Source organism: Callorhinchus milii, unplaced genomic scaffold (genome assembly GCF_018977255.1).
Source record: "Callorhinchus milii isolate IMCB2004 unplaced genomic scaffold, IMCB_Cmil_1.0 Scaffold12, whole genome shotgun sequence".
NCBI classification, from domain to species: Eukaryota; Metazoa; Chordata; class Chondrichthyes; order Chimaeriformes; family Callorhinchidae; genus Callorhinchus; species Callorhinchus milii.
The window spans coordinates 6,419,752-6,446,605 of NW_024704753.1; the positions used below are offsets into that span (position 1 = coordinate 6,419,752).

At 40.6% G+C, this 26,854-nt stretch overlaps 1 protein-coding gene across 11 annotated transcripts in view; it reads left to right on the forward strand.

Moving 5' to 3' along the window:
* The window catches only part of magi1b (membrane associated guanylate kinase, WW and PDZ domain containing 1b), a 232,553-nt gene that overhangs the window by 165,995 nt on the left and 39,704 nt on the right, over nt 1-26,854 (forward strand). For 7 of the 11 annotated variants that reach the window (XM_042339539.1, XM_042339541.1, XM_042339544.1 and 4 more), the window contains exons 3-12: nt 1,289-1,408; nt 5,817-6,020; nt 7,289-7,478; nt 10,957-11,039; nt 12,645-12,680; nt 15,280-15,337; nt 15,913-15,998; nt 16,740-16,829; nt 17,084-17,266; nt 18,147-18,788. In XM_042339539.1, coding sequence (XP_042195473.1) covers nt 1,289-1,408; nt 5,817-6,020; nt 7,289-7,478; nt 10,957-11,039; nt 12,645-12,680; nt 15,280-15,337; nt 15,913-15,998; nt 16,740-16,829; nt 17,084-17,266; nt 18,147-18,788 — 1,692 coding nt within the window. The remainder of the gene's footprint in view (nt 1-1,288; nt 1,409-5,816; nt 6,021-7,288; nt 7,479-10,956; nt 11,040-12,644; nt 12,681-15,279; nt 15,338-15,912; nt 15,999-16,739; nt 16,830-17,083; nt 17,267-18,146; nt 18,789-26,854) is intronic. The other 4 variants (XM_042339542.1, XM_042339547.1, XM_042339549.1 and 1 more) reach the window with 1 other exon arrangement.

Consider the following 26,854-nt stretch of genomic DNA (forward strand, 5'->3'; position numbering starts at 1 on the left):
TCTCCTGTCTATACTAATTGACTGCAAGACTGTTAATGATTTCAGCTCAGTCATTCAGCTTTGTGGATCAGTGAGATGTACTTTTTCTAACGGTCAACAAAGATGAAGTGGGAGAGGGATGGGCGAAGCCATCAGCTGAAATTCCAGGCTTAAAAAGCAACACTATGTGAGAAACAAATTAACAATGGAAATGAGCCAATGACAACAATTTGGACTTTTATAGCATTCGTTTCATTAGGATGAATGCCTGAACAACAAACAGGGAAGACAGGAGGGGCCGTTTGAGCGTGTTGACCAAAGGCATGAACAGTATAGGTTTATAAGAAGGTTTTGAAGGCAGGGAAAGGAGACAGGATTTTAGGAAAGAATGAAACTCATAAACTTCAATGGTGTCGCCCCTCTCAGTGGGAGTTTTCCAGTTCTCTGAGTAAATTACATATTGCAAGCGCTTGACAACCCAGCATAGCTGGCTTCAGTTCCAATGGCAGCTTTTGCTGGTTGAAGCTCTATTTGTCTACATTACTGTATTCAGGCTATTCTATTTTATCAGAGGCTTTCATTGTCTGGCATTAGATTTTTGTAGAAATGGTTCTATTGTAAAAATATAAACAATTGTCGACATAATACAGTTTATGTTAAAGTACAAAATTTGTTACAGTAAATTCTGTGAAGTACCTTGAGACATTCGCCTGATATGAATGGTGCTATCAAATGCAAGGATTATTATTATGATATGAACAAGATATCAGGAATATAGTGAAAATTCTGTCTTGTGGGGTAATTGCCTACATTCACAGAACATGAAAATGTGTATATAAAACGGTAATTTAAGGGAACGATTGGTGCTTAAAACCCCAAAAAAAGAACTGGTCTATATCATCATACAGACTGGAAGATGGTGGAGCAAAATGTCATAGTAAAGCGTATCATTCTATCAGAGCAAAATGGATGGAATAGTGTAACAACAAGTAGATTAATATGAAGGATAGAGCACATCCAAAAAGCCTTCTGGTAAGAGTGTTGAAGGGGCTGGAGTCCAGACATCTTTCTACTGCAACTTTTGCTATGAGCAAAATGGCAAATGTAGTTTGATCAAATTGCTCCTGAAATTGAATGTCTGCCTTCTCCCAACTGTGGTGCTGTTACAGAGTTCAATCCCATCATTGACTGCATACTTGCAGAATGGTGTTTGTATCGCCATGATTATACCCCAGCACTAAATTCATTTTCCTTTTGACTTCTCATTATATAATCCAAACCATATTCATTGTGTTTTTTTTTCTCCAAGGTACAACCCGTCTGCCCCGGGAAGGAGAGGTTCCTGGTGTTGACTACAATTTCCTCACAGTAAAGGAGTTTTTTGACCTTGAGAAGAGTGGCACTCTACTAGAAGTGGGAACATATGAAGGTAGATCTTTTACATCAAAATAACGCTCTTCCATGCACCAGAACTGACTGGAACCGCATGTAAAATGTGCTTCAGTTTCATGAAGACCATCTCTCAGGAAGCCATTTGTCTCTTCCATTTCTGACTGAAGACTCATTGTTCACCTTATTTCTCACAGCTGACTCAGCATCTTTCCAGTTGCATGGGTATCGTGTTTGGTTTCAACTATCTATTTTCCTCCCCTCTTCTGCTTCTCAAAAAGCTGACTCCAGTAACAGTACAGTTCGACAGTCACTTTACCTTGCCCAAGTGGCCAGCCTTCTCACATGGCCTTGAATAGCGAATGTCTGCATCCTATTCGACTATGGGGTGGGGAGGACACCATTGTTAAGCTTGATTCTATCCTTGCCCATTATCTACACAAATCACTTTGAAACAGGATTTTGGATAGCAATTGTGAGCAAGACCACTTATTGAATAGTTTCCATCTCCGTAGCCCCAACCGTTCCTTCTGCTTGAGATCAGCTAACAAACCACAGACCTGTAATTTAAACTTGTGACTGCCTTGGTCCTTCCTTTAGTACCTCTTTGGCCAGTAGCTTTACCACTAAGCCAGCAGGGAAGCCTGTGCTGCCGATTATTTTGGGATACTTTGAGGAAACAATTCTTGTGCATGACACATATTTAGCAGAATGCAGAACAGTGAACAATTCTGCATAAGGACATGTGCAAAAGATTAATTTCCATTTCAATGGTTCAGATAATTAAAGAAATTATTAATTTCTATGCGCACAGTGAAGCCATGATTTTAATACTATCCTGTGCACTTGCGGTGTATAAAACGTAATGATTCTGGTTCTGTGCTAAAAACAGTAAATAAAAGGTAGCAGGGCTTTACAAATTGGGAACTTATTTCATCTAGAAAATATCCATGCACTAGATCATTCAACCCTCCCAGCATATCGCAGGGATCCAGTTCAGTCTGCTCCTAGTATCATCTTTTACAAGTGTCTTTCAGGTTTGAAAGAGCAACAACAACTTGCACTTATGTATAACCCTCCATGCAGGGTAGCATCTCAGAGGCGGAGCCTGACTCCGAACCAGGGGGGAGGGGGCTGGGGTGCGAGGTGACCGTAAGCACAGGGGAAAAGGAAAGTTTTCAGACTTGAAAAAGAGGAGAGAGGGGCAAGAAGGCCTTACTTGACTGGCCAGTTTTCCATCTGCCCGCCAACCCACTCCTCCATTCTATCCAAGCTGACAAAGATATATAGATCTTAACTGAAAGCTCAACACAAATAGTTATCAAGTCTTAGATTTCAACTTTGGAGTTGCAGTTGAGAATCGAACTTTCTACTGCCTTAAAACCAGAGTCTCATTTTTGAATGTGGACTTTTCACCAGAATGGGACTTCTGTTGATCATACCAAATATAACCCCAGTAATAATAATACTTGCATTCCGTACAGCGCTTTTCACATTGGGAAGAAGTTACAAAGCGCTTCACAGAATTTACTGTAATGTGTAGTGATGGTGTTATTTTCTAGGTGAATGCCTTGAAGTTGAAATATTCCAATGCTCTCAAGTATTGATTGGCATGGTGTATGCATTGACTTATTTGGGTTTTAGTCTAGAGAGAGGAGCATAAATCAGATTCTGCAGAGACCATGACTCCTGACAAGATCTTCCTTTCTAAATCCAGCCATTCTGTCTCGTCTTCAGGGAATAGATCCCTTCCGCTAGACTGCGTGATTTGAAAACCCAGTCATACAACTTAGGATCCAGCAATCAAAGACCTCCCTTGCACTAGCCCTCTACAATTAAGTCAGACTAATCCCCAGACATTCTCTTATCTACAAAATTTGCGGAAAATGTTTTTTTAATCTTCTGAAACTGGTAGGCTGGCTCCAAGCATTAGTAAAATCAAGGAAAAAATATATCGTTAACTTGGGCATCACATTTATTTTAACTGTGCTTGTGAGTATTTTTCTTGATTCCTCCAAATGTTACATTCAGTATTGTACATTGATCAATATTTACTAATTGGGAAATGTTGTTGATTACTAACGGATTTGAGTGTTTTACTTCTCTTGGTGACTGGAGACCAATATGTTTTGCCCCTCACTGTCTTGCTGATAGCAGCTCGGGACAAATTCATAAGTGACCACCTCATAGCTGTTTGTGGGACATTCCCCTGCAAAAATACAATCACACTTCACTACACTTGACAGTATACCCTGTGAAGGGCTTTGGGCAGTCCTCCTGACAATTATTGTTATGTTATATTGTCTCCTTCCTAATCATGTGTGCCACATGATGCAGCTCCTGAGATCCCTGATTGTGAATCGTAATTGTGGTGGTTTAATAGACAAACATGGTTTACTGTTGCTGTCTCCATTTTGAACTCCCTCAATGGGTGAATTTAATGGAGATGACAGTGCAGCTCTTTGAATGCTGCCAAATTCCATGATGCGTATCACCCTCTTCCACGGAACCTGTGCCAGTTCTGATGTCCTCTGTTCTTGAGGTCCTGGCTGCACCATCTATGAGCGTGGCCACCAACCTCCTCAAAGTCACCTTCTCGCTTTCCACAGTGCCTCCGGGCAGCTGTCAGCATCCATGAAAATCCCACCTGCCTCTCCCAAGGACACCCACCAACATCTGCAAGGACAGCTCCCAAGTTCTACAGACCTGCCAACAGCCTCCAGAGACTGACATAATGATCCCCGGGGATGTTGTCGGTCACTGTGAGGCTGCCACCATTGTTCAAGTTACTGTCAGTCTTTCAGGATGCTGTCATTGCCTTTAATTGACACCATCCTGTGCTGTTGCCTTCTGTGTATTTTCTGCCTATTGTACTAGATTAGTGCAGTATTTGCTGCCCTCCCTGAAGATACTGCTTTTGGGCACATGTTGTTGTCTGTCCTGCTCTTCCCCCCCCCTCCCCCCGCCCCACGCAAAAAAGGTATTACTCATGGTTTTCGGTACAGACAGACCAGTTAATCTCTGTGTCTCTGTACAGTTAAGTCAGGGGGGATATACTAGTGTGTCTCAGAAACCTAGGCGTGTTTTACTCTGCTTTTATCTCTTGAGTTTCATTGAGCCTTATTTAGTGGGTATGAGGCATAGAAAAAAAATCTACCCCCCCCCCACCCCAAGAATTGGGAATCTTATCCCAATCCATTCACCAGTCACTGCTTTCTCTGCTCTTTTTCTATATATAAACCGTTAAGGACAGAGTTCCAAGACCTGAGTTCCCTCGGATTCTTTCCTTCCCTTTGGAAGTTGTTAGAGACAAACTACTTGATATTTAAACCAGCATTTATTAACATCTCTCACCATTGAGAGCCCAATTATGTAGCCAGTTTGAGATCTATAATAATTCTTACATTTGATACTGCACCTTATCAGGTTCAGAACATCACAAAGCTCTTCAGAAATTTTCTGCAAAGTGTCGTGACTGTGCCTTTCTAGGCAAATCCCGTATCAATTTCCACTCTGATTACATGTGAATAGTTTTCTGGTGTGAAAATATTGAAACAAACCTGAATCTATCTTGCTAAACATTATGTTTTGATTTATATTCGCATTGCATGCCTATATTTGGTTTAAGGAGACACCCATCCTGAATAAAATGGTGCACAAATTTGACCAGAAAAGTTTTAGTCACGTTTCAGAATAGATGAATTTCATAAATGTTGTCAACTGATATCATCTGCTCCATTCTTTATGTCCAGAACATCTTGGATCAGAGTTGCACTTACCTGCAACCAAACTCTCCCTAGATTATTTAATGTCCCATCTTTAAACTAGGTTGGCTCCACTACTCTTTATCTTGTTGACAAAAAGCTCCTGTCAGCATCTGATGTTATCAACAAACAAAGGTGCTAAATCGCACAAGGTAAGGAAGTAAATGCACTGACAGAAAGCCTACATTATGAGATAGCCAAAGAGCTCTAAGTCATTGAGATTAAAATTCCTTGCACACACACACACCATATTTGCCTGGGATCTAGGTATTCTGTGCCCTTAACAGTGAGTTTTGATATTGACAGTTGCATGCAGAAGGACTGTGCAGATGAAAAATGTAGTAAATTGTTATTTTGTGTGTTCAAAAAAAGGAATGATAAGCAATGTTTCAGAATGAAATACCATTGTATTGTCTGAAAAGAAATAAACTCCACGATTTATATGAAAGCAGGAGAAAATCTGGGCTGATATAAACGAGCAAGCTGCAGATGTTGGGAAGAAAATTAAAGTGTGTTTTGTTTTCCTCCAATAAACTTGGATACTGAGGGCAATGCAAAGATTTTATCCCTTTGGTTAAAGAATGCAACTTTCAAAGCTATTGGGGGGGGGATTAATGAAAATGCAGCTTTTAATAAATTGTCTCTACTTCTGAACTAACAAGTAAATTTGCTCCTGTTGCCTAGGTAACTATTATGGAACACCCAAACCTCCAAGCCAGCCACTCAGTGGGGATGTAATTACCAGAGATGCTTTGCGAGACCTTGCGACTGGCTCAAAGCCCACTCCAAAACGAAGCAAGTCGTACAATGATATGCAAAATGCTGGAGTAGAGCATGCTGAGAATGAAGATGATGAAGAAAACCCTGAAATGAACAGCAGTTTTACAGGTAAAAGTCATGTAGGCTGACCTCTTCCAGTCTGGGAAATATCCAGAGCAAAATTTATACGACTGTCTGTCTTAACATGCAATAAACAATGTCGGGACAGGGAGCTGAGGGGATCTGGTAGGTTTTGAAATTTAAAACTTTTTGCAGGAAAATCGGCGTAGGGTAACATTTGAGTGTAATGAACGTTCGGATTGAACAGACGCAGCCTTCCTGACCGCTCACCAATTCATCACAAGTACCTTTGTGTCTTTAATTGTTCTGCTTGCCAGTTCTGGGAGTTTTGCATAATCCTCTCACAGTATAACTGCATCGCTGCCCTTCATGTGCTGCTAAATGAAGTGATGAATTGCACATTTGCAATTCAGGTGAATGTTTAGTCTAGCAGGAGGGTGCAGAGGCGTCTAAACTGATCTCTGAAATATGCATTCAAATGAATATCCTTTTATTATGGCCAGTTTCTCCTCTAATATCATTGCATTACAGTGGGATAATCATTTGAATCCTATTGAAATAAAGGGAAAAGTCACAACGGGTGTCGACTCTTTTGTGAATTTATTTTTGTTGAAATGATCTAATGTCTAGTAGAATGCTTAAGATATATGATAACTCAATGAGGTGTTTCTCCATAGGAATGTAAACAATGTTGATGTGTTTTCTCTGCTGCCTGTTTAAGCATCAGAATCATTTAGGTAATACTAAATCATAGCCACAGATGAATAAAGAAATAATTTAGTGACAAATATTTCTTCCCGTTGGAAATAATCCACTGGATAAAATGGCTGTCTCTAGTGAATAAAGTAATGCCAAATCACTTTCTCTGTCTCTCTCTCTCTCTCTTTCTCTTGTTTTGCTATTGTGTTTAGAGAATCCTTTACTTCTGATAATGTAATGGTTATCTGCAAAACCATTGATTCCCTTTAGTCATGATTTACTGCACAAGATCTTTTCCAAATTAAATATTTAGGCTATTAATTTGTTTAACGTGTTTTTTAAACTTGGACATGATCATTCTGCTTTTGGATTTAAATCAAAAGGATAGGGTATTAACTGACGTGCTTAATAAAATGGAACTTTATTTCAGATATTTTGGATAAATAGTCTACTCAGATTTGTTTTCATTTATTTTTCGGATTTAAATCAAAAGGATAGGGTATTAACTGACGAACTTAATAAAATGGAACTTTATTTCTGACATTTTGGATAAATAGTCTACTCAGATTTGTTTTCATTTATTTTTCGGTGTTAAAGATTTTGCTGGTTATTTGCAGATTCTAGTGAACACGACGAACAGAACACGCGCACTTCCAAAGAAGAGGTGCCTCAATATAATAACCTCAACAACTCCAGTGCACCTCAGCAACCAACCCACAATTCCGATCCTGCAATAGAAAGCTTGGATCCACTGCCTGAGAACTGGGAGATGGCATTCACTGAAAATGGAGAAGTCTACTTTATTGAGTGAGTAATGTCCCCAATCTATAATGGCAGTGTCATGGCAGACCAGGAAAGTGAGGTTGCAAAGTGGGAGGACACTGTCTTGTGCCCCCAAAGAGTCCATGAAGTGAGCTACATATCTTGAGCTGTTCCATACGTACTGAGTGCAGGCCAGGTGCTTGTCAATAGGAAACTGACCTCGAAATAGCAGCATCGATGAAGGAGAGGTCTTGGAAGAAGGAGGTGGCCATGATTTGGGAAGACTAAATGAGAGGGAGAAAAATAATGGTTTTGCAAAAAAGGATAGGATTCTGCAGTTTACAATTTATTTTTCATCAATGCTTTCACTATTGGTTTAACCTGCACAGATTCCTAATTCTCCTAGGGTTTCCAGGACATTAATGCAACTATTGCTTCGCACCTTCTGTTCAATTCACAGAAGACTGAAACTAAAATTAGCACTGAGGCGTTCTGAGAATCTGTCTGTATTCCTAAATTTCCTCTGAACTTCTGCGTTGCACATTCTTGTATCATAATGATAACTCTTTGGTGTGTGTGTGTACATATATATATATATATATAATAATTTTTGAATATTTAAATTTAAAGCTGCAGTGACACACACAGAAACGTACAAAGTGTTATATTTTTAAAACATTTTAACCATTATAGCATATAAAGGACTTGGCAGCGCAGTCAATTACAGCACTGTCCTTTCAAATCCTCCCCATGAAAGTCTTTTCTCTTTGGATAGAAGTGCCTTAAATGAAATGAGTATAATGGGAGACTTTACATCACGGAACAGGAAACTGATATCTCAGGCATGGCGGCAGTAACACCCAACACTGAATTCAGAATGAACGGACCTCAGCAGTGATGCCAGTGTGGTTCCCGTTTACTGCAGGGCTCCAGCATAAATTACACTTTCTGCACTTTGGCAGCAAATTGCTAACAGAAACATGACAATTCAATCAAGCCTGCTCTGCAAATACAACATAAGATTTGCAAAGCACGCTTTCCCATACATTTGAAAATCTCCTTTCTTAGGTGCCTGGGACTGGGTTAGTGGGCTTCAGCAACCTCACATTCTGGCTGGGGGAGGGAAACAATAAGCAACAACAAATTGCTTTCATATAGCGCCTTTCATGTCGGGAGGTAAAATTTAATCACAGTCTCGATCGAAGGGCCAGTGATCTGTTAGAAAGTGTGGATGTCTGAGCTTTGGATGAGGATAGGATTGGGCTCAAGTGTTGCGTCCTTCCTTCAACCTTTAAGAATAGCCATTTCGATTGAGATGTTGGAGGGCAGCCAGCCCTGGAATTCTGCCCCAGGATCAATCAGCGGCTTCAGGAGAGAAGAGGGGAACAAACTGGTTCTTTACTTTTCTAGCCATTTCCCAGCTGTACCTCTGACCTTGCAGAACAGCTACACATTTACTGTTAGAACCTCACTCTTGAGAGCCATCAATGGACATCTATTTTGCTCGGGTTAAGGAGAAGTTAAATAGGTATTTNAAAAGGAAAAAATTGCAGGGCTATGGAGTACGAGTAGGGGAGTGGGACTAGTTGGTAGCTCTTTCAAAGAGCCGGCACGATGGGCCGAATGGCCTCCTGTGCTGTAAAATTCTATGAAGTCTTTGTAAATGAGGTTGAGAGTTTTTCACCATCAGTTTTGAATGGAAGAAAAAGACCAGACTATGGGCGATTGACCTCTATAGTGAGTTGGTCTCGTTACTGAGGTGTCTGCAGAGTGAGGAGTTCTGGTACCAATCTCTTGGTCCAATCATGTTCAACCATTCAGTCTTCATCTCTTCCCTAAATGTTTTGCCATTCATGAAATTTGTTGTTTCAAAGCCTTCCCTCCAGATTGATCTCGGTCTATCTTTGTTAAAACAATACGACTTTTGCCACATTTCATTTATTTATTTCTGGTCTGAAGCTCTTCCACTCTTTCTATCATCTTATTCTGCTTTCAGAGTTCTACCATCTGGCAATGTAGCATGCTTTCGCTGTGTTTTCTGGTTGTGAGTTTTGTAAATTTCCACTGTTTTAAATGAAGCTCAGCTCATTGTTCAGTATTGTTGTACGGGTCATTCCTGTTTGAGTGATCTGCTGCCTTTAATCTTGCAATGATGGATTTCTGTTTCCCCTCCTGTAACCCTGTTAGCTTTCTTCAAACTTGTTTCTCCTTGAACTTGCTTTGTGCTTCTCAGAAATTCCTTCATCTTGTATTATGTCATTGTTTCAGTCCAATCTTCTCTTCCCAGTCTGTTCACTGCCTTTGTGATTTTCTTTGCATTATGCTATAATTCTTTTGGGAAGACTTCTTAAACCATCTGCAGAAATGATTCAAAGTGGAGTGTTTTTACCCTCAGCATTACTGTCTGGTGACTTTAGTGCTTTGAAAATTATCTAATACTTATTTGCTTCTGTAGCTTGATGGTACTGTGTGATCATTGCTATTTCAGTTGACTAGCCTGAGAATAGGCTTTTTTTTTGATCACTTTTCTGTTTAAGAGCAGCTTCCTCACAGAAACATGGTTTAGGGGTTGGTGTTGAAATGATTTTGCATCCGGCTTCCTTAATGCTCCAACGGGGGCAAAGGCTCAACCCAAAGGCAAAGGCTCAGCGAAGCCCTGGACCAAACAGACCAGAAGGTGCAGCTTCAAATTTGGATCTGTGGCAGCTTGGCTACCGAACTCAACCAGGACAGAAGTTGGGGAGCCTCCAATTGGCCTAACGGTGCCAGAGCCACAGAATTCTGACCTAGCTGAGGTAGCCAAGAAACTCGGCTGTGGGTCATGCCCTTGATCGTTATCCATAGATACTTCCTACTGGATGCATGTGTGTGGACACTGGGTCAGGTCAGGATTAAGCTCGGCTGCTGTACTCCTTGCAAGCGTAATACCTAGAAACACTTGTTGTCAAGGCTAATGCATCAAAACCCGAGTTCAATTCCAGGCAGGGCGAAACCTTGGGCAAGTTTCCTTACTCCACACGCCTAATAATAATCCCTCCAAAACCAAAAACAATAATAAATTGGTCATTTTTAATCTACGACTGTTTGTGGGACATTGCTGTGCGCAATTGGCTGCCGCGTTCGCCCACAAATATACAGTCAATTCACTTTACAGTGTGTTCTGTGAAGCGCTTTGGAACGTCCTTCCGACGTGAAAAGTGCTATATCAAATGCAAGGATTATTATTATGAATTACATTACATTAATGTGCCCGTTGTAAATATGTTAAGCTTGTTCTTAGCTCATCTAGTTTAATAGAATGGAGTAATAATAATAATAATCCTTACATTTGATATTGAGCCTGCTGTGTCAGGAGGACGTCTCAAAGCACTTCAAACTAAAGTGCCGTGACTGTTTTTTGGGCGAAGTGCTACTTTTGAAAAAAAAATGTTGACACTAGGGTTAGTATTATAATAAGCAAAGGTCTTTGGAGAGATCATAGTTAATTGCTGCAAATGTTTATCTACTTTGTGTAACTTCACAGCCATAATACTAAAACCACGTCCTGGATAGATCCAAGGTGCCTGAGCAAGCAGCCAAAACCACTGGAAGAATGTGAAGACGATGGTAAGTATAAAGTAGGAACATTTTAACAAATTATGTTCTTCACACATGCTGAAATTGCACAAAAAAAGCTAGAGTTGAAATGCTAATGGTAACATGGTTTTCAACAACTCTTACTTTTGAGAGCAATCCACTTTTAATTAGCTGCTCTAACATATCAATGACTTTGCTCTAAATACTTGACGCAATGTGACTCCAGGTTATAGATATCGGTGACTGAGCTTGTTGTCCACATTGAATTTTAATGATTGCCTCGCAGTCTATGAGCTTAATTGCAAAATGTATTGAATTGTAACTGTGCTCTCTGTTGCGAGAGATATTTGGTTAAGTCAAAATCCATTAAAAATGTGCAAAAGCAGACGGTTTGATTTCAATGGGAAAATTGTAGAAATGTTCATTTAGAAGTTAATGATTTTAAGGTTCCCTGTGCCTCCTAGTATTTGATTAACCCGTATAACTTGCCTTGATATCTTTTTTAGTTGATTATTTCCTGGTCAAAAAATCCAAATTTATTGAATATTTAAAAATTGCATTGATTTGAACTTCAAATAAGTTTCTGCCTATTGGCTGACACAAAATAATGACTTTGTTCAAGCATGAAACCTGCAGGATTTTGTTTGGGTTTTCAATTAGATCTTTCCTGTCAAAATCTATTCTTGAATCATCTCTGCATTTTTCATCTGTTTTAAAGTTACAGTATCCTTGCTACAACTGTCTGGTAACCCGTCTCCATTTACGTGCATCAACTTTGCCACTGAGCCATTCATGTTATAGAATCATAGAATCTTACAGCATAGAAGGAGGTAATTTGGCCTCTAGTGCCTGTGCTGGCTCTTTGACAGAGCTATGCAAGTTGTCCTGCTATCCCGCTCTTTCTCCATAGCCTTGCAAATTAGGTGTATTCATGTGTTCATGAAAATAATGGCTTAATCTTTATATTAGTGGATGCCATCCATGGATTTTAGAGGCATTGCAAAACTACTTTGAACATTAATAATATAATAATAATAATCCTTGCATTTGATATAGCGCTTTGCACATCTTCTAGAAGTCTCAAAGCGCTTCACAGAATATACTGTAAGGTGAATTGACTGCATATTTGTGGGCGAACCCGGCAACCAATTGCGCACAGCAGCCTCCCACAAACAGTCGTAGATTGAAAATGACCAACTTATTATTGTTTTTGGTTTTGGAGGGATTATTATTAGGCGTGTGGAGTAAGGAAATTTGCCCAAGGTTTCGCCCTGCCTGGAATTGAACTCGGGTCTCTCGCTTGCAAAGCGAGTGCTCTAACCACTGAGCTACAGGACATTAATTGAACAATGATCTGGATTTGGCTTTTTTCTCCCCCTTTTACACCTATTCCTTTAAATCATTTGCAAAGGACAGTCTTAGTTGGATACAATGGCTTAGACGATGTGCACCATTCATCTGCTTGGTTTCAATGGGTTGCATTTGTATTTCTGTGTGCTTTTTTAAAACGCTGTATGAATGAAGCCATGACTATTGGAAATGGGAGTCTCTGGTTGTTTGTACATGTTTGATATTAGCTAAAATCTTTTCTGTTGCTTTCTTCTGTCCTTGCTTGGTGCACTTGCCCTGGAGAAGAAGGGGTACACACAGAGGAACTGGACAGTGAAATAGGTAACTCGTTGCATGAAGTGCAGTAACTCATGTTTTCAACATATTTTCTGAAATTAACTGTTGTATTCCTTCTCAAAACACCTTTACCTTATGCTGGCATTTAACTGGACCCGTCGTCCTCCGACCTAAGGAATCTCCATACCTAATTCCAGACCAATCTGATCTTCTCAATCGATATTCATTGATCGAGAGAGAAGATGTAAATCATGCGGTTATTGTGGTCAATGATATGAGGCCAAAGGTACAACACAACATAAATATCTCAGCTAAATGCCAGCAAAACCGTAAAATGATCTGTGGTCACATTTTTTTGTAAAAAAAATTAGTAGCTACAGTTTCCTTATGTTGGAGAACACATTATTTGCAATTGTTTGCCCCTATTATGTGTGTGTTTAGCACCAATGAGAGAAAATTGGGACTGCCCTGATGCTGGGAAATTCTTCTGTGGCTTAAATCTGTGGTGTGCTTTACTGTTTCCTTGATATATTATGAAAATATGTTTGACATGTAAATCTTTAAAATAGGTACCAGCAAAAACATTATTGGCCCCAACATTGAAAGAAATGAATTGTAATAGCTAACTATGTTTAGTAAGGTGCCAGGTATGATGTATTCACCCAGGAGTAATTAAGCATCAATTTGAGTGATTTCTTCCTACAGTGAATAAGGCAAATGGAGATATTTCCATTGCGAGTTTACTATAACTATTGTTTCTGATAGCTTTTGGCTGTACATGTATCAGTAAGACAGTGGTGCCCCATACATATTTATTTTTGCTTTTCTAACTCAACATTTGAAGCAAATGCACTCCTCTGAAGGTAATCTGAATAAATTGTGAGTTTGGTGCGTAACAGCCTTTCATACGAGGCAAAGGTTTCTGCTGCTTCAGTTTGTTTCAAGCAATTGTCAATCATTTGGATCATGTCTAGTGTAGGTGCAAACATGAAGCAACACAAGAAAAACTGTCTATCTGCAGGGATTTGAGAGAATGAGAAACTTAATTACTAGGCAATTTGGAAGCCATGGTGACTTTAATAATGGCATCATTAAAAGGATTGTGGGGCAGGCAGCAGTGTGGGAGCTTGCCTTAGATGGTCGGCAGATATCTCCAAACTCTAGTTATCAGAATGGTAAATAATGGGGAAAGCAAAAACATCTAATAATGATCTGGGACAAAATGCTTCAAATAAATTTCACCCATTATCAGAAATAACATAGCAGGGGTAAAAAAAAAATCCCCTCTGGGTCTAAATTTACTCCATATTAATATAACATTTCAGAGCATTCAGAATTTAACGATTTCTTAATGCCAGCCTTAATTTTAAAGCTGTTTTCTGTAAGTTCTTTCAAGAGCTACAGAAAAACAACTTCAAAGTTAAAACTGATATTGCCTGCAGTCACTGCACTTTACAGTAAGTCCTGTGAAATGCTTTGAAACGCAAGGATTATTATTATTTTATTTTAACTATTTGCCAAATTTTGTAATTCTCTGAATTGCTTCTTACAGTAAACCTAGACCCGGGTAGAATTTTACCTCTATAATGTGCTAAAAATGCATTATAGTATTGAATTTCGGTATTTCAAACTTTTCTCTCTCCCTTCACTCTCTTCACTTCACTTGGCAACTTAATTGGCAAAAGGAACAGTTTGTTCAGGGCAGGATTTTTCAACCTCTGGCATACATGTAAAAGGAAAAGCGAACACCTTATGGAAAGCTTAAAAAAATTCAGTGAAAAATCATACTTTGGGTTGAGGATCCAGCCTGTTTAATGCACTGCAGGAGTACAATTTAATACACCACAGAGCAAGAGAATTTCAGAGCTCTTTGTCCAGTGTCGTAAAAATAGAAAAATGCTGATCAAGTCAAGGACCTTTGACATAATTTTAATGCTTGACCTGTTTTTTTATATGGGCCATTGCAGCTTTAATGGAAAGAAACTTAGGATTTTTTTAAAAAAAGAATACTCTATCTAAGAGACAGGTCGGCTGAGCCTGTAGGTACTTTGGAGCAGGAAATATAACATGTTTTTATTGAATGCATCAAAAACGATTTTGGGGAGGAAAAAAACATGTGCACACATACTCACTTACTATATGAGGCAATTGAGAGTATTTCAACATTTATGGATGAGAGTTCACAGTAATCATTATTTATTCATTCAGCTCCTTTCCACTGATTGGTGCACAGGTCCCAGGCTTGCTATGTGGTGGTGTACTTTATTCTAAACCCAGTGAAAGGACAGGCCAGTGTACTTGTTACAGTCTGCATTTTTAAATTGAATTCAATAATCATAAATAAATGTAGACACAGACGATTTTATTGTGTGTCAGTCATGTTGGGTTCAAATCTTGCAAGTATGTATGTAGTGTGCAGTGTGTGTGTTTATGGCTAAACATTGCTATGTGCTGTTGAAATGAATTCATTTTTGAAATGTGCTTTTGTAGGTTTAGATACAAATATGCACCTAGGCAATTCAGAATTTTTAGCAGTATGATCCCTTCACTTGACTGCCTATGTTGTCTCCTTTCTTGGAATCACTCTATTCTGGATAAGAAATTACAAATTCCTTTACAAAAGTATCTCTCTCTGTGCTTTCAGAACTGCCTTCTGGGTGGGAGAAGATAGATGATCCTGTGTATGGCATCTACTATGTTGAGTAAGTTTATGATCTCACTCCACATCTGGGAAAAAGAAGAGCAATGACCCTATCGAGTTTCGGGGGGAGGAGGTCATCAGGGTAAAGGAAGGCGCCCAACCTTCATGTTTTTGAAAAGGGAGGGAGTTTCAGAGGTTAGGGGCATATTATCTGGAGGCTTGGCCACCCATGGTATGTAGAAAAGGCGGGGGATGTGTAGAAAGGATGAGTTTGTTGAGAGCGAGCAGAGGAGTGGGGTATCATCAGTCATAAAAAAAATTGTGATGTTGAAATTCATAATTGTTAGAATTTTTAATGGTGTGCGCCAATGTACAGATTCTGCATTGTCACTGAATGTACTTTCTGATCCATTATGTTTCACTGAAACTGAACTCCACTGAATATGAGGCCTACAAGGCTGGCAGTTACAACTGGAATAGATGTCTCTTGAGAAGTGCCTTTTAGTGAACCAGTACTTGTTAAAGGAGTAGATGGCTATTATCTGCCTCTGAAGGGATGCTGTTGTTAAGTTGGAGATTTCTTTCGAAAGTTTGTTTGCGTCCTGATGTAACAGCACATCTCCCCTCCTTCACTAGTCACATCAATAGGAAGACGCAGTATGAGAATCCTGTCATTGAGGCCAAACGGAAAAAACAACAACTTGAACAGCAGCAAGCAGAGGGTGAGTTGCTTATCCTGATTGATGGATGAAGTTGCAATGAGAGAATTGTGCAGTTAGAGCAATTCCATTCTATTTCCTCAATGGATAATGGCCCTGAAATATGTTCGGACAGCTGGAAGGCGCTGACGAGCTTAATTGTCAGGTGACATAATGTGGACGAACAAACAGTGCTGGCGCAGGTCAGACTAAAATTGGCCACTGAAATTAATGCTTGTAAGTACAGTGTAGGTGCCTAACCTTGTGGTGTGAACAGAGATTTGATATATAGAGCAGAAGAAAAAGATCATTATTCATTGCAAGTGTTTCAAGTTTTGCTTTCTTTAGAGAAAAAAGTTGAGTTTGTTTCACTTGTCCCGAGTTTGCACTGCTAACAGATTTGCTGATGTAGTGGTAAAATTTCCATTGAACTAAAGCGCGTTTTTATTAAAAATCCTAATTGTGACTGAAACTGCTGAAACACCTGCCATGGAGCTGCGTGGAATTTTTGCCAAGTATACTCACAAGCCCAGTGTGCTAAAATTTACGTGCAAAAGAGTTGAAATGAACTTCCTTCAGGGTGAATTTAAAACTGAAGACAGTAATGCTGAACACCGAGAATAATATGACTGGATATGAAATTGTTTGCAATATGCAATTGATTCCTTAAACAAGACACGATTGGAAACTAATCCGGATTGCTAGTATTGATGTTGGAAACAAGGTGGATAATTCTTTCAATGCTTCAACATTTCTTTCCCTCAGAATGGACAGAGCAGCAAGCATCCCCTGCCCCCAAAGCTCCAAGTTATGCACAGAGCAGCCAGGAGACATCGAGGGAAACTCCAGCACAAGGTATAATTCTGCATAAAGATATATCTTTACAATCTGGGAACGCTTATTTGTCATTCACTTTCCATTTTATTATGACATGCAAATGTTTTTCCAATCACTTTGTCTAAGGATTTCCTGGATTTTCCTTGGGTTGCAGTGAAGGCTTTGGCTTGATATTGTTCTTTCAAGAAAAAATGTCATGCTACATGCATTGGAATTTCAGGTCCACCGATATTGAATTGACAATCTTAACCGTATAACTTCTTTGTTATTAGTCAAGCCCTTCTTTACAAGAAACCCTGCAGAGCTGAAGGGTCAATTCATCAATACCAAACTGAAGAAGAGCACCCGTGGGTTTGGATTCACTGTTGTTGGTGGGGATGAACCGGACGAATTTCTGCAGATTAAAAGTTTAGTTCTTGATGGCCCAGCAGCTCTAGATGGCAAAATGGAGACAGGTACCAATCAAAATCATTGTCTTGATTTGCCATGTTATCTTCCATCAGTTGTTAGAGTGTGTACTGTAATATTCCCTGTTACTATCACTGGCCAACTGCCATTTCAGTGGGGATAAAATTCATGAATGCATCTTAGCAGTTTCGTTGCTTCTCTTGAGATAGCAACATGACCTGACAGAGAGTGTTTTAAGAAAGAATTTGATAGGATGAGTACAAAACAAAAAGGCATAAATACAAAATAGCTAGTGTCAGATCTAATTGAGAGTTTCAGAGGAACTTTTTCACACCCAGGGTGGTGAGAATATGGAGATAGCTGCTGGAAGCTATGGTTAAAACAAAAAGTACCATGTCTTTAAGAGAATTTGATGCTTACATGAGGGAAAAGGGAATAGAAGAGGGAATACAAAGTGTGTGGGCTTGTATAGAGTATAAACACCAGCACAGACAAGTTGGACTGAATGTTTCTATGCAATATCATTCTGTGCAATTCTCTGTAATCCACTGCCATTCAAGAGCTCAGAGTTGAGAGCTGTATTCCAGTTCCTAACTTTTTTCGTGAATTGAACCCAATGTCAAAAACATGATTTAGACTCGTCATTATCATCTTCATTATTTTGATTCTTTGTGTGAATTCAAACCTATCAGTTGCCTATGATCAGCAATTATTTGTTTGAGGTTCTCATCAGTATTGATTTCCTACTGTTTTAAAATAACATTATGAAAATGATTCCTTTTTTGATGTGCTCAATGTTATATGTGAATTAAGTATTGAATTATTGAACACAGTGTACATAAATTAGTTAATTGAGGTATCATCAACCTAATTCATTTTTATTAAAACCACAGTAATGTGACTAATTCCATTTTTTTTGTATCTTAGGTGATGTTATCGTCAGTGTTAACACCAGTTGTGTGCTGGGATATACTCATGCTCAAGTTGTGAAAATATTCCAATCCATTCCAATAGGTGCAACAGTGGACCTTGAACTTTGCCGGGGTTACCCTTTGCCATTTGATCCAGATGATCCAAATACTAGTTTGGTGACGTCGGTAGCTATTTCAGACAAGGACCCAATTATTGTCAATGGCCAGGAAAACTATGACTCCCTTTCGAGCCATAGTAGCCAAACAGCACCTGCAAATGTAAATGGCATTGGATTGAAAGACCAGAGACCATATAGTCCATCATCTGGTGACGTTTCATCAAATGGATCCCATGCAAGTTACCCCAATGATAGCATGTCCTTGGCTTCTTCGATAGCGACTCAGCCTGAACTTATAACTGTTCATATAGTGAAAGGCCCGATGGGTTTTGGTTTTACCATAGCAGACAGTCCTGGTGGTGGTGGCCAAAGAGTAAAACAAATTGTAGATGGTCCTCGCTGCCGTGGTCTGAAGGAAGGGGACCTCCTCTTAGAAGTTAACAAGAAGAATGTGCAGAACCTAACCCACAATCAAGTAGTCGATACACTGATAGAATGTCCCAAGGGAAGTGAAGTAACACTACTAGTCCAACGAGGAGGTAAGTGCTGAATCCAGAGTCTGCTGTTGTTAGATATGTTTAACAATGTATTTTTCTCTTACTACAGCTGTCCACAAATGCATATCTTTGAGGTCTGTCGAATCCACAGAATCCTTAATCTATTGACTTTTAGGAAGATTTCAGAAATTGGCTTTGTTTCTTTTGAATGCTGTCACATTAGTATGCCCAGCCATTCAGAATAGCCAACTGATGGTTAAATCTTTGCTTTCTGTAGATGTAATAGCCTTTGCTGCTTACTGGTCCTGGCCAGACAGCTGCTCCAGTGACTGAGCTTTCTGTGGGCCTTTAATCTTCTGATTAACTTCGGTCAAAGTGGATGAAGCCACTTTGCAATGAAGCAAAAGGATCATTTGATTTGGATAATTTATGGACGCAAATTGTTGAAGAAGAGAAGGAATAGAAACCTGTGTGCGAGTGAGATAAAAGGAATAATTAACATTTGTAGTTTCAGAATTAGATTTGTGGTTTAGCTTTAATTGGTGTGACAGTGCTAAATACTTCTAATGACCAGGAGTTCAATGAAGAAATGGATTTGATTTGTTGTAATAGCAAAAGTATTCCTTTGTGCTTGCCTTTAGAATAAATGCTATAATGCAAAGCATCATTAACGTAATTTAAAAGAAAACTGGAGAGATTAAATATGCTTCTGGGAACAACATAAACAACAACAACTTACACTTATAGAGTGCCCTTGATACAGTGTAGCGTCCCGGAGCGCTTGACAATGACAGAGTCTGACAATGAGCCGGGGGGGGAGAGAGAGGGGGGAGGTGACCATAAGCACGATCAAAAAGGAAAGTCTTTAGGTGGGATTTGAAGGTGGGGAGGGACTGAGGGAGAGAGTTCTCGAATTTTGGGGCATAGTGGCTGAAACCACAGCCACCGATGATGGAGTGGAGGGGACGAGGGACAAACAGGAGGCTGGAGCTGCAAGCGGAGACAGATGGTGGTGGAGTGAGGGGGTAAGCAGGTTGGATAGGTAGGGAGGTGCGAAGGCATGAAGGGATTTGAAAACGAGTGAGAGGATCTTGAAATCGATCCATTCTGTAATAGTGAGTCAGTGGAGCCTGGCAAGGACTGCGGTCATGGGATACTTTATCCATTGATCCTATCCTCTGGCATTGAAAGAAAGAAAAAAAGACTTCTGTAATATATTTGTATGAAAATGATCACTGCATATGGATGGTTGACTTGTGCATCATCAAGTGCAGACCAAGGATATGAATAATAATTAATGCTCAACTAATCTAGTGTTCAATGACCAAAGTATAAGTTCCTTTATGTTTGCATCTCTGGTTCTGGAATAAAACATTTAGTTTGCGAAATGGAAATAAAAAACACACTGGTGCAGTAGGGTGGTGACAACTTTTGAGATTGCAAGTGGATGGGAGGGAGAGATCCATTTATTTCTGGGGCAGATTAGAGAGAGATTAACATTACATGCTGCACCTGAGCTGGCAGTACTGGATGCTCTTAATAGAAATTATTCCACTCTTTCCCTCAATCCATCTGAACCGGCTGACAGATCTCGGGTCTTAGGTAATGAGCTCCAAATCCTGGCATTGAGGTTTGAATCCACAGCCTTCTTACTCAGAGGCAATAGTACTGCTAACTGAGCCAGGCTGACAGTATGTTTCATGTAAGACTCTTGCAGCATGCAAAAATGCACCTTTCATGCTATCAGCGTAAATTGGATTGGACCTTGTGTCCAGAAGTGAAATGTTAGTGAAATGTGTATGTTAGTGACAGTCAACACCAAAATGAGAAATGTTTGGGATTTTGACTTTTCCCTGTTCGATAATGAGCACCAAAACCAAACCCAAGATCTGTTTAGTGCAATTTTATTATTTTGCCTGTCTGTTTTGAGTCAGTGCCAACTTGTAATTATAACAAGTGAACCAGATATTTGAACCTTTTCTGTCCTTATCAAAATGTTTCTTGTGTAAAAGGGTCAACTCATTACGCATTTAAATGGTGGAAAATGACAACAGCAAGCAATGAATCTAAATATATATCCACAAGGTTTGATATTGATAGTACGTAGAATGGTGGTTAGATATTGAGAATTACCGTTGCAGTACAGTGCTGTCCATTTATATCCAACCTGTTTATATCAACATCCTTCATATGTCGACAAAAATTGAAGTCCTGGGCACTTTCCTGTATAAACACATTAAATTTACCATGTATATCAATGACCATACAAATTTCGACATGCTTATATCGACAAATGTTTCAAATACGTGTCAGCATTAAGTGCAGTGTGTTCTTACCACTTATGTCAACAAACAGGTTGTTTTAATCCTTGCCTACCTGCGCTTTGCCTGGCTCTCCGATGCACCAAAGCACTGTAATGCTCCACTTGAGTGTGCGTCGCACGTGTCGTTCCCCTGGAATCACAGAGCGCAGTGGTCAGTGTGCAGCCAGACAACAACTCCTGGCGGACACCTTGGCTGAGAGTGACTGACAGCACTTGGTTTGTTCGTTTATGTCGAAACCTGCTTATGTTGACAAAATCTGTTCGGTCCCCGCAATGTCGACATAAACTGGTAGGATTGAATTAGCATCATCAGCTATTGTGGTGTTCAGTTCCTCAATTGAGTTAACGTGATATTACAGACCCAGTTTGGCTTCTGCATAGCTGCACAAACGAGGCAAAGTATTCGGAATACAGGCACAAATCAACTCTCAGGAAACATCACTGCCTCACACAGCTGTGCTGCTGTCTGAGAAATGAATTCAGATGTCTGGAAATATTGTCTTAATGTATATTTTGACTCCACATTTATAGGCGCTTTTTTCCTTTTTTCTGTATGATTTAGATCGGGACACATATTACCTTCATAATGTAAGGATGTATTTTGAACAAAATGTCCAGAATTTTCGCATCCAGGAATCTAACAATAGGAATCACCCATCCACTGTGCAGAGGGTATTTATGTTGTTCAGTAATCCATCCCACCAATTTCTTTCACTGTTGACGTCTGTGAGACATTGTGGTGGAGTCCTGTAGTTCAGTGGTTAGAGCACTTGCCTCGCAAGCAAGAGACCTCGGTTTGATTCCCAGCAGGGCGAAACGTTGGGCAAGTCCATGACTGTCTGTGGGACAGACACTGCTGTGCGCAATTGGCTGCCATGTTTCGCCCACAAAATATATAGTCAATACACTTTACAGTATATTCTGCGAAGCGCTTTGAGACGCCTCGAAGACGTGATTCATCAAATGGTGCATTTGGTAACATTGTGTTAAGTGCCTTCATTTGCCAGCAGCAACTTTAGCCATTAGTGTTAATTATTTAGCACTATTCACTTGCACTTGAATTCACATATAGACCACTGCATGTTGTTGGCACAATGTGAAGGAGAATTGAAACAGAGTTAGCATCTTAATTTTTGTACGTTGGTACAAACATTTTACTATGTCTGGATGCAGTATAGTCAGTGAAAGTTTAGAACTGACTCATGATATTTATTCTCCTGACTAGTCCATTGTTCTTGACGGGTGCAACCTTACAATACAGAGTCATTGCACTTCACAGTAAAATCTTATGAACCGCTTTGAGGCATCTCAATGACGTGATAAGGTACAATATTAATTGTAAGTATTTACTATTGTTATTGAATTCAGTGGAGAAAAGGTACTGGGCAAGAGGATATTGTCTCTCACTGGCTTAGAGTGGGTGAGGGAGGGAGAGTTTAGCCATTTCTTCTAACCTGTGAATGCATTTTAAATGTTCTGCCTTGTTGAACTCTTTTGAAAAGTAAATCTGCTTATCTGCAATGGCATAATGTTCACTGAATTGAAAGGGAAAAGACAGCAATCTAGGTTAATGCTGTCTTGGAGGTATTTTTGTTCAAATCTAAATATTGTAAGTTCTATCATCACTGTATTTAAGCATTCTTGGTACAGAAAGTTAACCTGAATCTTCTAGTCATTAGAAGATAACAATAGATGTTCGGATAAAGAAAGTCCTTTGGCCCATTTGATTTCATCCTTCCAGAATACCAACCCTATTGTTCCCTATAAATCTCCATAAGTTCCTCTCTAAAGCCTTGTTCCTACACTCTGCATTGCTTCCCCTTGACCCCTCACTTCCACTGTTCAGTATTTTACAATTTTCTGTATTGAACTCATTTGCTTCTGATCAGTGCAGATACATACTCTGTTGAGATCTCTTTGCAAATCAAAGCTGCATCTTCTAAATCCACAATCCTCTTTGCTTCTTTCTCTTTAGCCACATCCATGTCTCACCTAAATTCCTTTGATAGTCTGTACTTTTCTGGTAATTTCAAGTCTTTTAGAAGTACAGGTAGACTACATCAGATGTCTGCCGGCTGCCAATTTTGGATGTCATCTACTCAACAATCTCTGAGTGTGGTCAGGCAATCTCTGAACCCATCCCGGCTGTCTTTTATCACTTTCATTTTTTATCCACTTACACTTCACCTTGCTTATTGATTATTGATTCTATTAGTTATCTGATAATTGAGGTCGGACGTTCAGGCCAAGCACAGAGACAGCACTCGTTAAAGTAACAAATGACGTCCTCTCTCTCTGTGACCAGGGCTCCCTCTGTCTCCTCGTCTTCCCTGACCTCTCCGTTTTCAAATCCCTTCCCTCCCTACCTATCCGACCTGATTACCCCCCCACTCCAAGACATGCTGCCTCCGCTCAGTTGGCTCCAGTCTCCTGTTTGTCTCTCATGCTCTCTGCTCCACCATCGGTGGCCGTGCCTTCAGCCACTACGTCCGAAACTCTCTCCCTCAATCCCTCCGCCTTGCCCCTTCCCTCCCCACCTTCAAATCCCGCCTAAAGTCCTTCCTTTTTGATTGTGCTCATGGTCACTCCCCACTCCCCCCCACCCCGCCCCGGCTCATTTTCAGACTCCATCACTGTCAAGCACTCCGGGATGTTACCCCGTGTGAAGGGTGCTGTATCAATGAGAGTTGTTGTGTGTTGTTGCCAGATATGGTCAGTCACAGGGAAGGTGAACGGATCATTTTGATTTAATTACTTCGTACAGACGAGGGGAACAATGTGAAAGAGACTATCCAGGGAGGTGGTTGAGGAAGACAGAGTCAGCAAATTCAAGAGGCAGATTCCTGACCAGGTGAAAAGTTTGTCAATCGGTTCATGGTTGTTTATGGGACATTGCTGTGCGCAAGTTGACTGCTGTGCTTGCCTACAAATACACAGTCACTACACTTCACAGTACAAATCCTTTGAAGGGGCTTGAGACTTGTCTTAGCAATAAGGTGATGTAACCAATGCAAGGTTTATTTTTATATTGATATATCACCATTATAAATCTCCTCTTATTCTTGTTGCAAACTAGATTTTCATCTGGACACAGCTACAATCCCTTCTCACCCATTTTATACAGTCACTTCACTTTACAGTATATCCTGTGAAGCACTTTGAGACGTCTCAAAGACGTGATAAGGTGCTATATCAAATACAAGGATTTTTTTTAAAATTTAAAATACAAGATATTTATCAAAATAGCATTATATGCAAACAAAAAACAGTGTTGCGTTTTGATTAATGATTGCAATATTTGGAAGTAAATTGCGCTGTAGACACCTTTGCTGTTCACCCATTAATCCTCCATGGTTGCACAGTTCAACTCACCAGGCCAGTCAGGAACCTGGGTGTCTTGTTCAACCCTCAACTGTCTTTTCTTCCCCACATCCAAGCCATGACTCGCTCTGCCTTCCCTCACCTCCGTAACATCGCCCGACTCCGTCACTACCTCACCCCTCAGGCCACTGAAACTCTTGTTCATGCCTTCATCACCTCCAGGCTCGACTATGCAAACGCTGCTTGTCAGCCTTCCCAACTCCTCCCTCCACAGGCTGCAGATAATCCAGAACTCTGCAGCCCGTGTCCTCTCCCGCACCAAACTCTGTGACCCCATCTCCCCCATTCTCGCCCGACTCCATTGGCTCCCTATCCTTCAGAGGATCCAGTTCAAGATCCTGGTCCTCACCTACAAAGCCCTCCATGTGGAGTCCTGTAGCTCAGTGGTTAGAGCACTCGCTTTGCAAGCGAGAGACCTGAGTTCAATTCCAGGCAGAGGGCGAAACCTTGGGCAAGTTTCCTTACTCCACACAGAGCCTAATAATAATCCCTCCAAAACCAAAAACAATAATAAATTGGTCATTTTCAATCTACGACTGTTTGTGGGACATTGCTGTGCGCAATTGGCTGCCGCGTTCGCCCACAAATAGCCACTCTTTGTGGGCGAACAATTCAGCCACTCTGTCCCCAACCTCTGGAATTCCATCCCCCAATCACTCCCCCTCGCCCCCTCCTTAGCCTCCTTCAAGTCCCGCCTCAAAATCCTCCTCTTCAACCATGCCATCGGTCACCCCCCTTACCCTCCCCCCCCCCCCCACCCCCCTGTCCCCAGCTCGGATCTGAAATGCTGTACACTGCCCAGCGCCTTGGAACATCCTCCCGACGTGAAAGGTGCTACACAAATGTAATCTTGTTGTTGTTGTAATCAATTTGGAACGTTCAAAACTGTCCAGGAAGAATTTGAGTTAATGAGTGCCTTTAAAGTTATAATGCGTAAGATGTTTCAGTAAATTTCACCTGATCCAGATTTACTCTGTGCAGCATTTCAGAGCTTCCACAATTTGGTAAATTCTTAAATACAACCTTAATTATTACCTCTTTCAAGGGCGGGTCAGATAACCCATCAGCAGCCAGGCCATTTTGTTTTCATTTAAGATTGCGGGGAATTCATAAATTCTGAATTCAGCCTGAATTTGGTTTGTAAGCCAGTTCATTTTAAGCTCTGTAGAAAACCAGACAAATTGGTCTTAAGAGGCTAAAATAAGATTGAAATAGAGGTATTTTGAGAATTCTCTGTATTACCATGTACATGCCTAATATCTATTTCTAGTGTATTTAATATATTGCCTTATCACAAATGTCAAAATATCTCAAAGCGCTGAACAGGATTTACTGTGAAGTATCGTGGCTGTATATTGAGGTCAAACCTGGCAACCAGTTTATGTACAAAAATGTCCCACAAACAATCATGAACTGAATGATCACTATTATCTGGGGATTGTTGGTCTTGTTTGACCCTTAACTGTCCTTTATACCCCACATCTGTGCCATGACCCGCTCTGCCGTCCCCACCTCTGCAAGATCGCCTGCTACTGAGACCCTAATCCATGCATTTATTACATTTAGGCTCGAATACGCCAACTCCCTGCTTGTTGTCCTTCCCAACTCTTGCCTCCACAAGCTGCAGATCATTTAGGATTCTGCAGTTCGTGTTCCTTCCTGTACCAGTCTCCATTACACTATCACCCTCGCCTGGCTCCCCATCCCCGAAAGGATAGAGGTCAAAATTCTCGTCCTTGCCTTCAAAGCCCTCCACAGCCTTGCTCCTTTCTACCTCTGTGACCTACTTACGCCATATCAACCTATCTGCTCAGCAGGCTGCAGCCTGTTCCACGTCCCCCGCCCGGCCCGCTCCACCATCGGAGGTCAGGCCTTCAGCCTCTCTGCCCCTACCCTTTGGAACTCCATCCCACAGTCTGTTCACTTTGCTTACTCCTTTGCCTCCTTCAAGGAAAGTATCAAGACCCTCCTTCAACCACGCCTTCGGTCACCCGCGTACCCCTACCCTTCCTGCCCTCAGCCCCGCCCCCCACCATCCCAATCCCCCTGCTCGCTTGCATATCCCTGACTGTCCAGCACTTTGGAACGTCCTCCCGACATGAAAAGCGCTATACAAATTTAATTTTTTGTTGTCAGAGCGCCAGGAGAAACTTGCTTCTCTTGTTGAATAGCACCATGGTATCTTTAACATTCATCTGAACAGGCAGAGGAGACCTTGACTTAACATCTCATCCAAAAGACAGTCTCGGTGTTGATGCAGTGCTGCCCCAGTAATGTATTACAATGTCAGAACAAACTATGAGCTCAAAATCCTGTTATGGGGCCTGAACCCACAACCGTCTGACCCAGAGACAAGATTGCTGCCAACTAAGCCAGAATGACACCCCACCTATTATATGAGAAA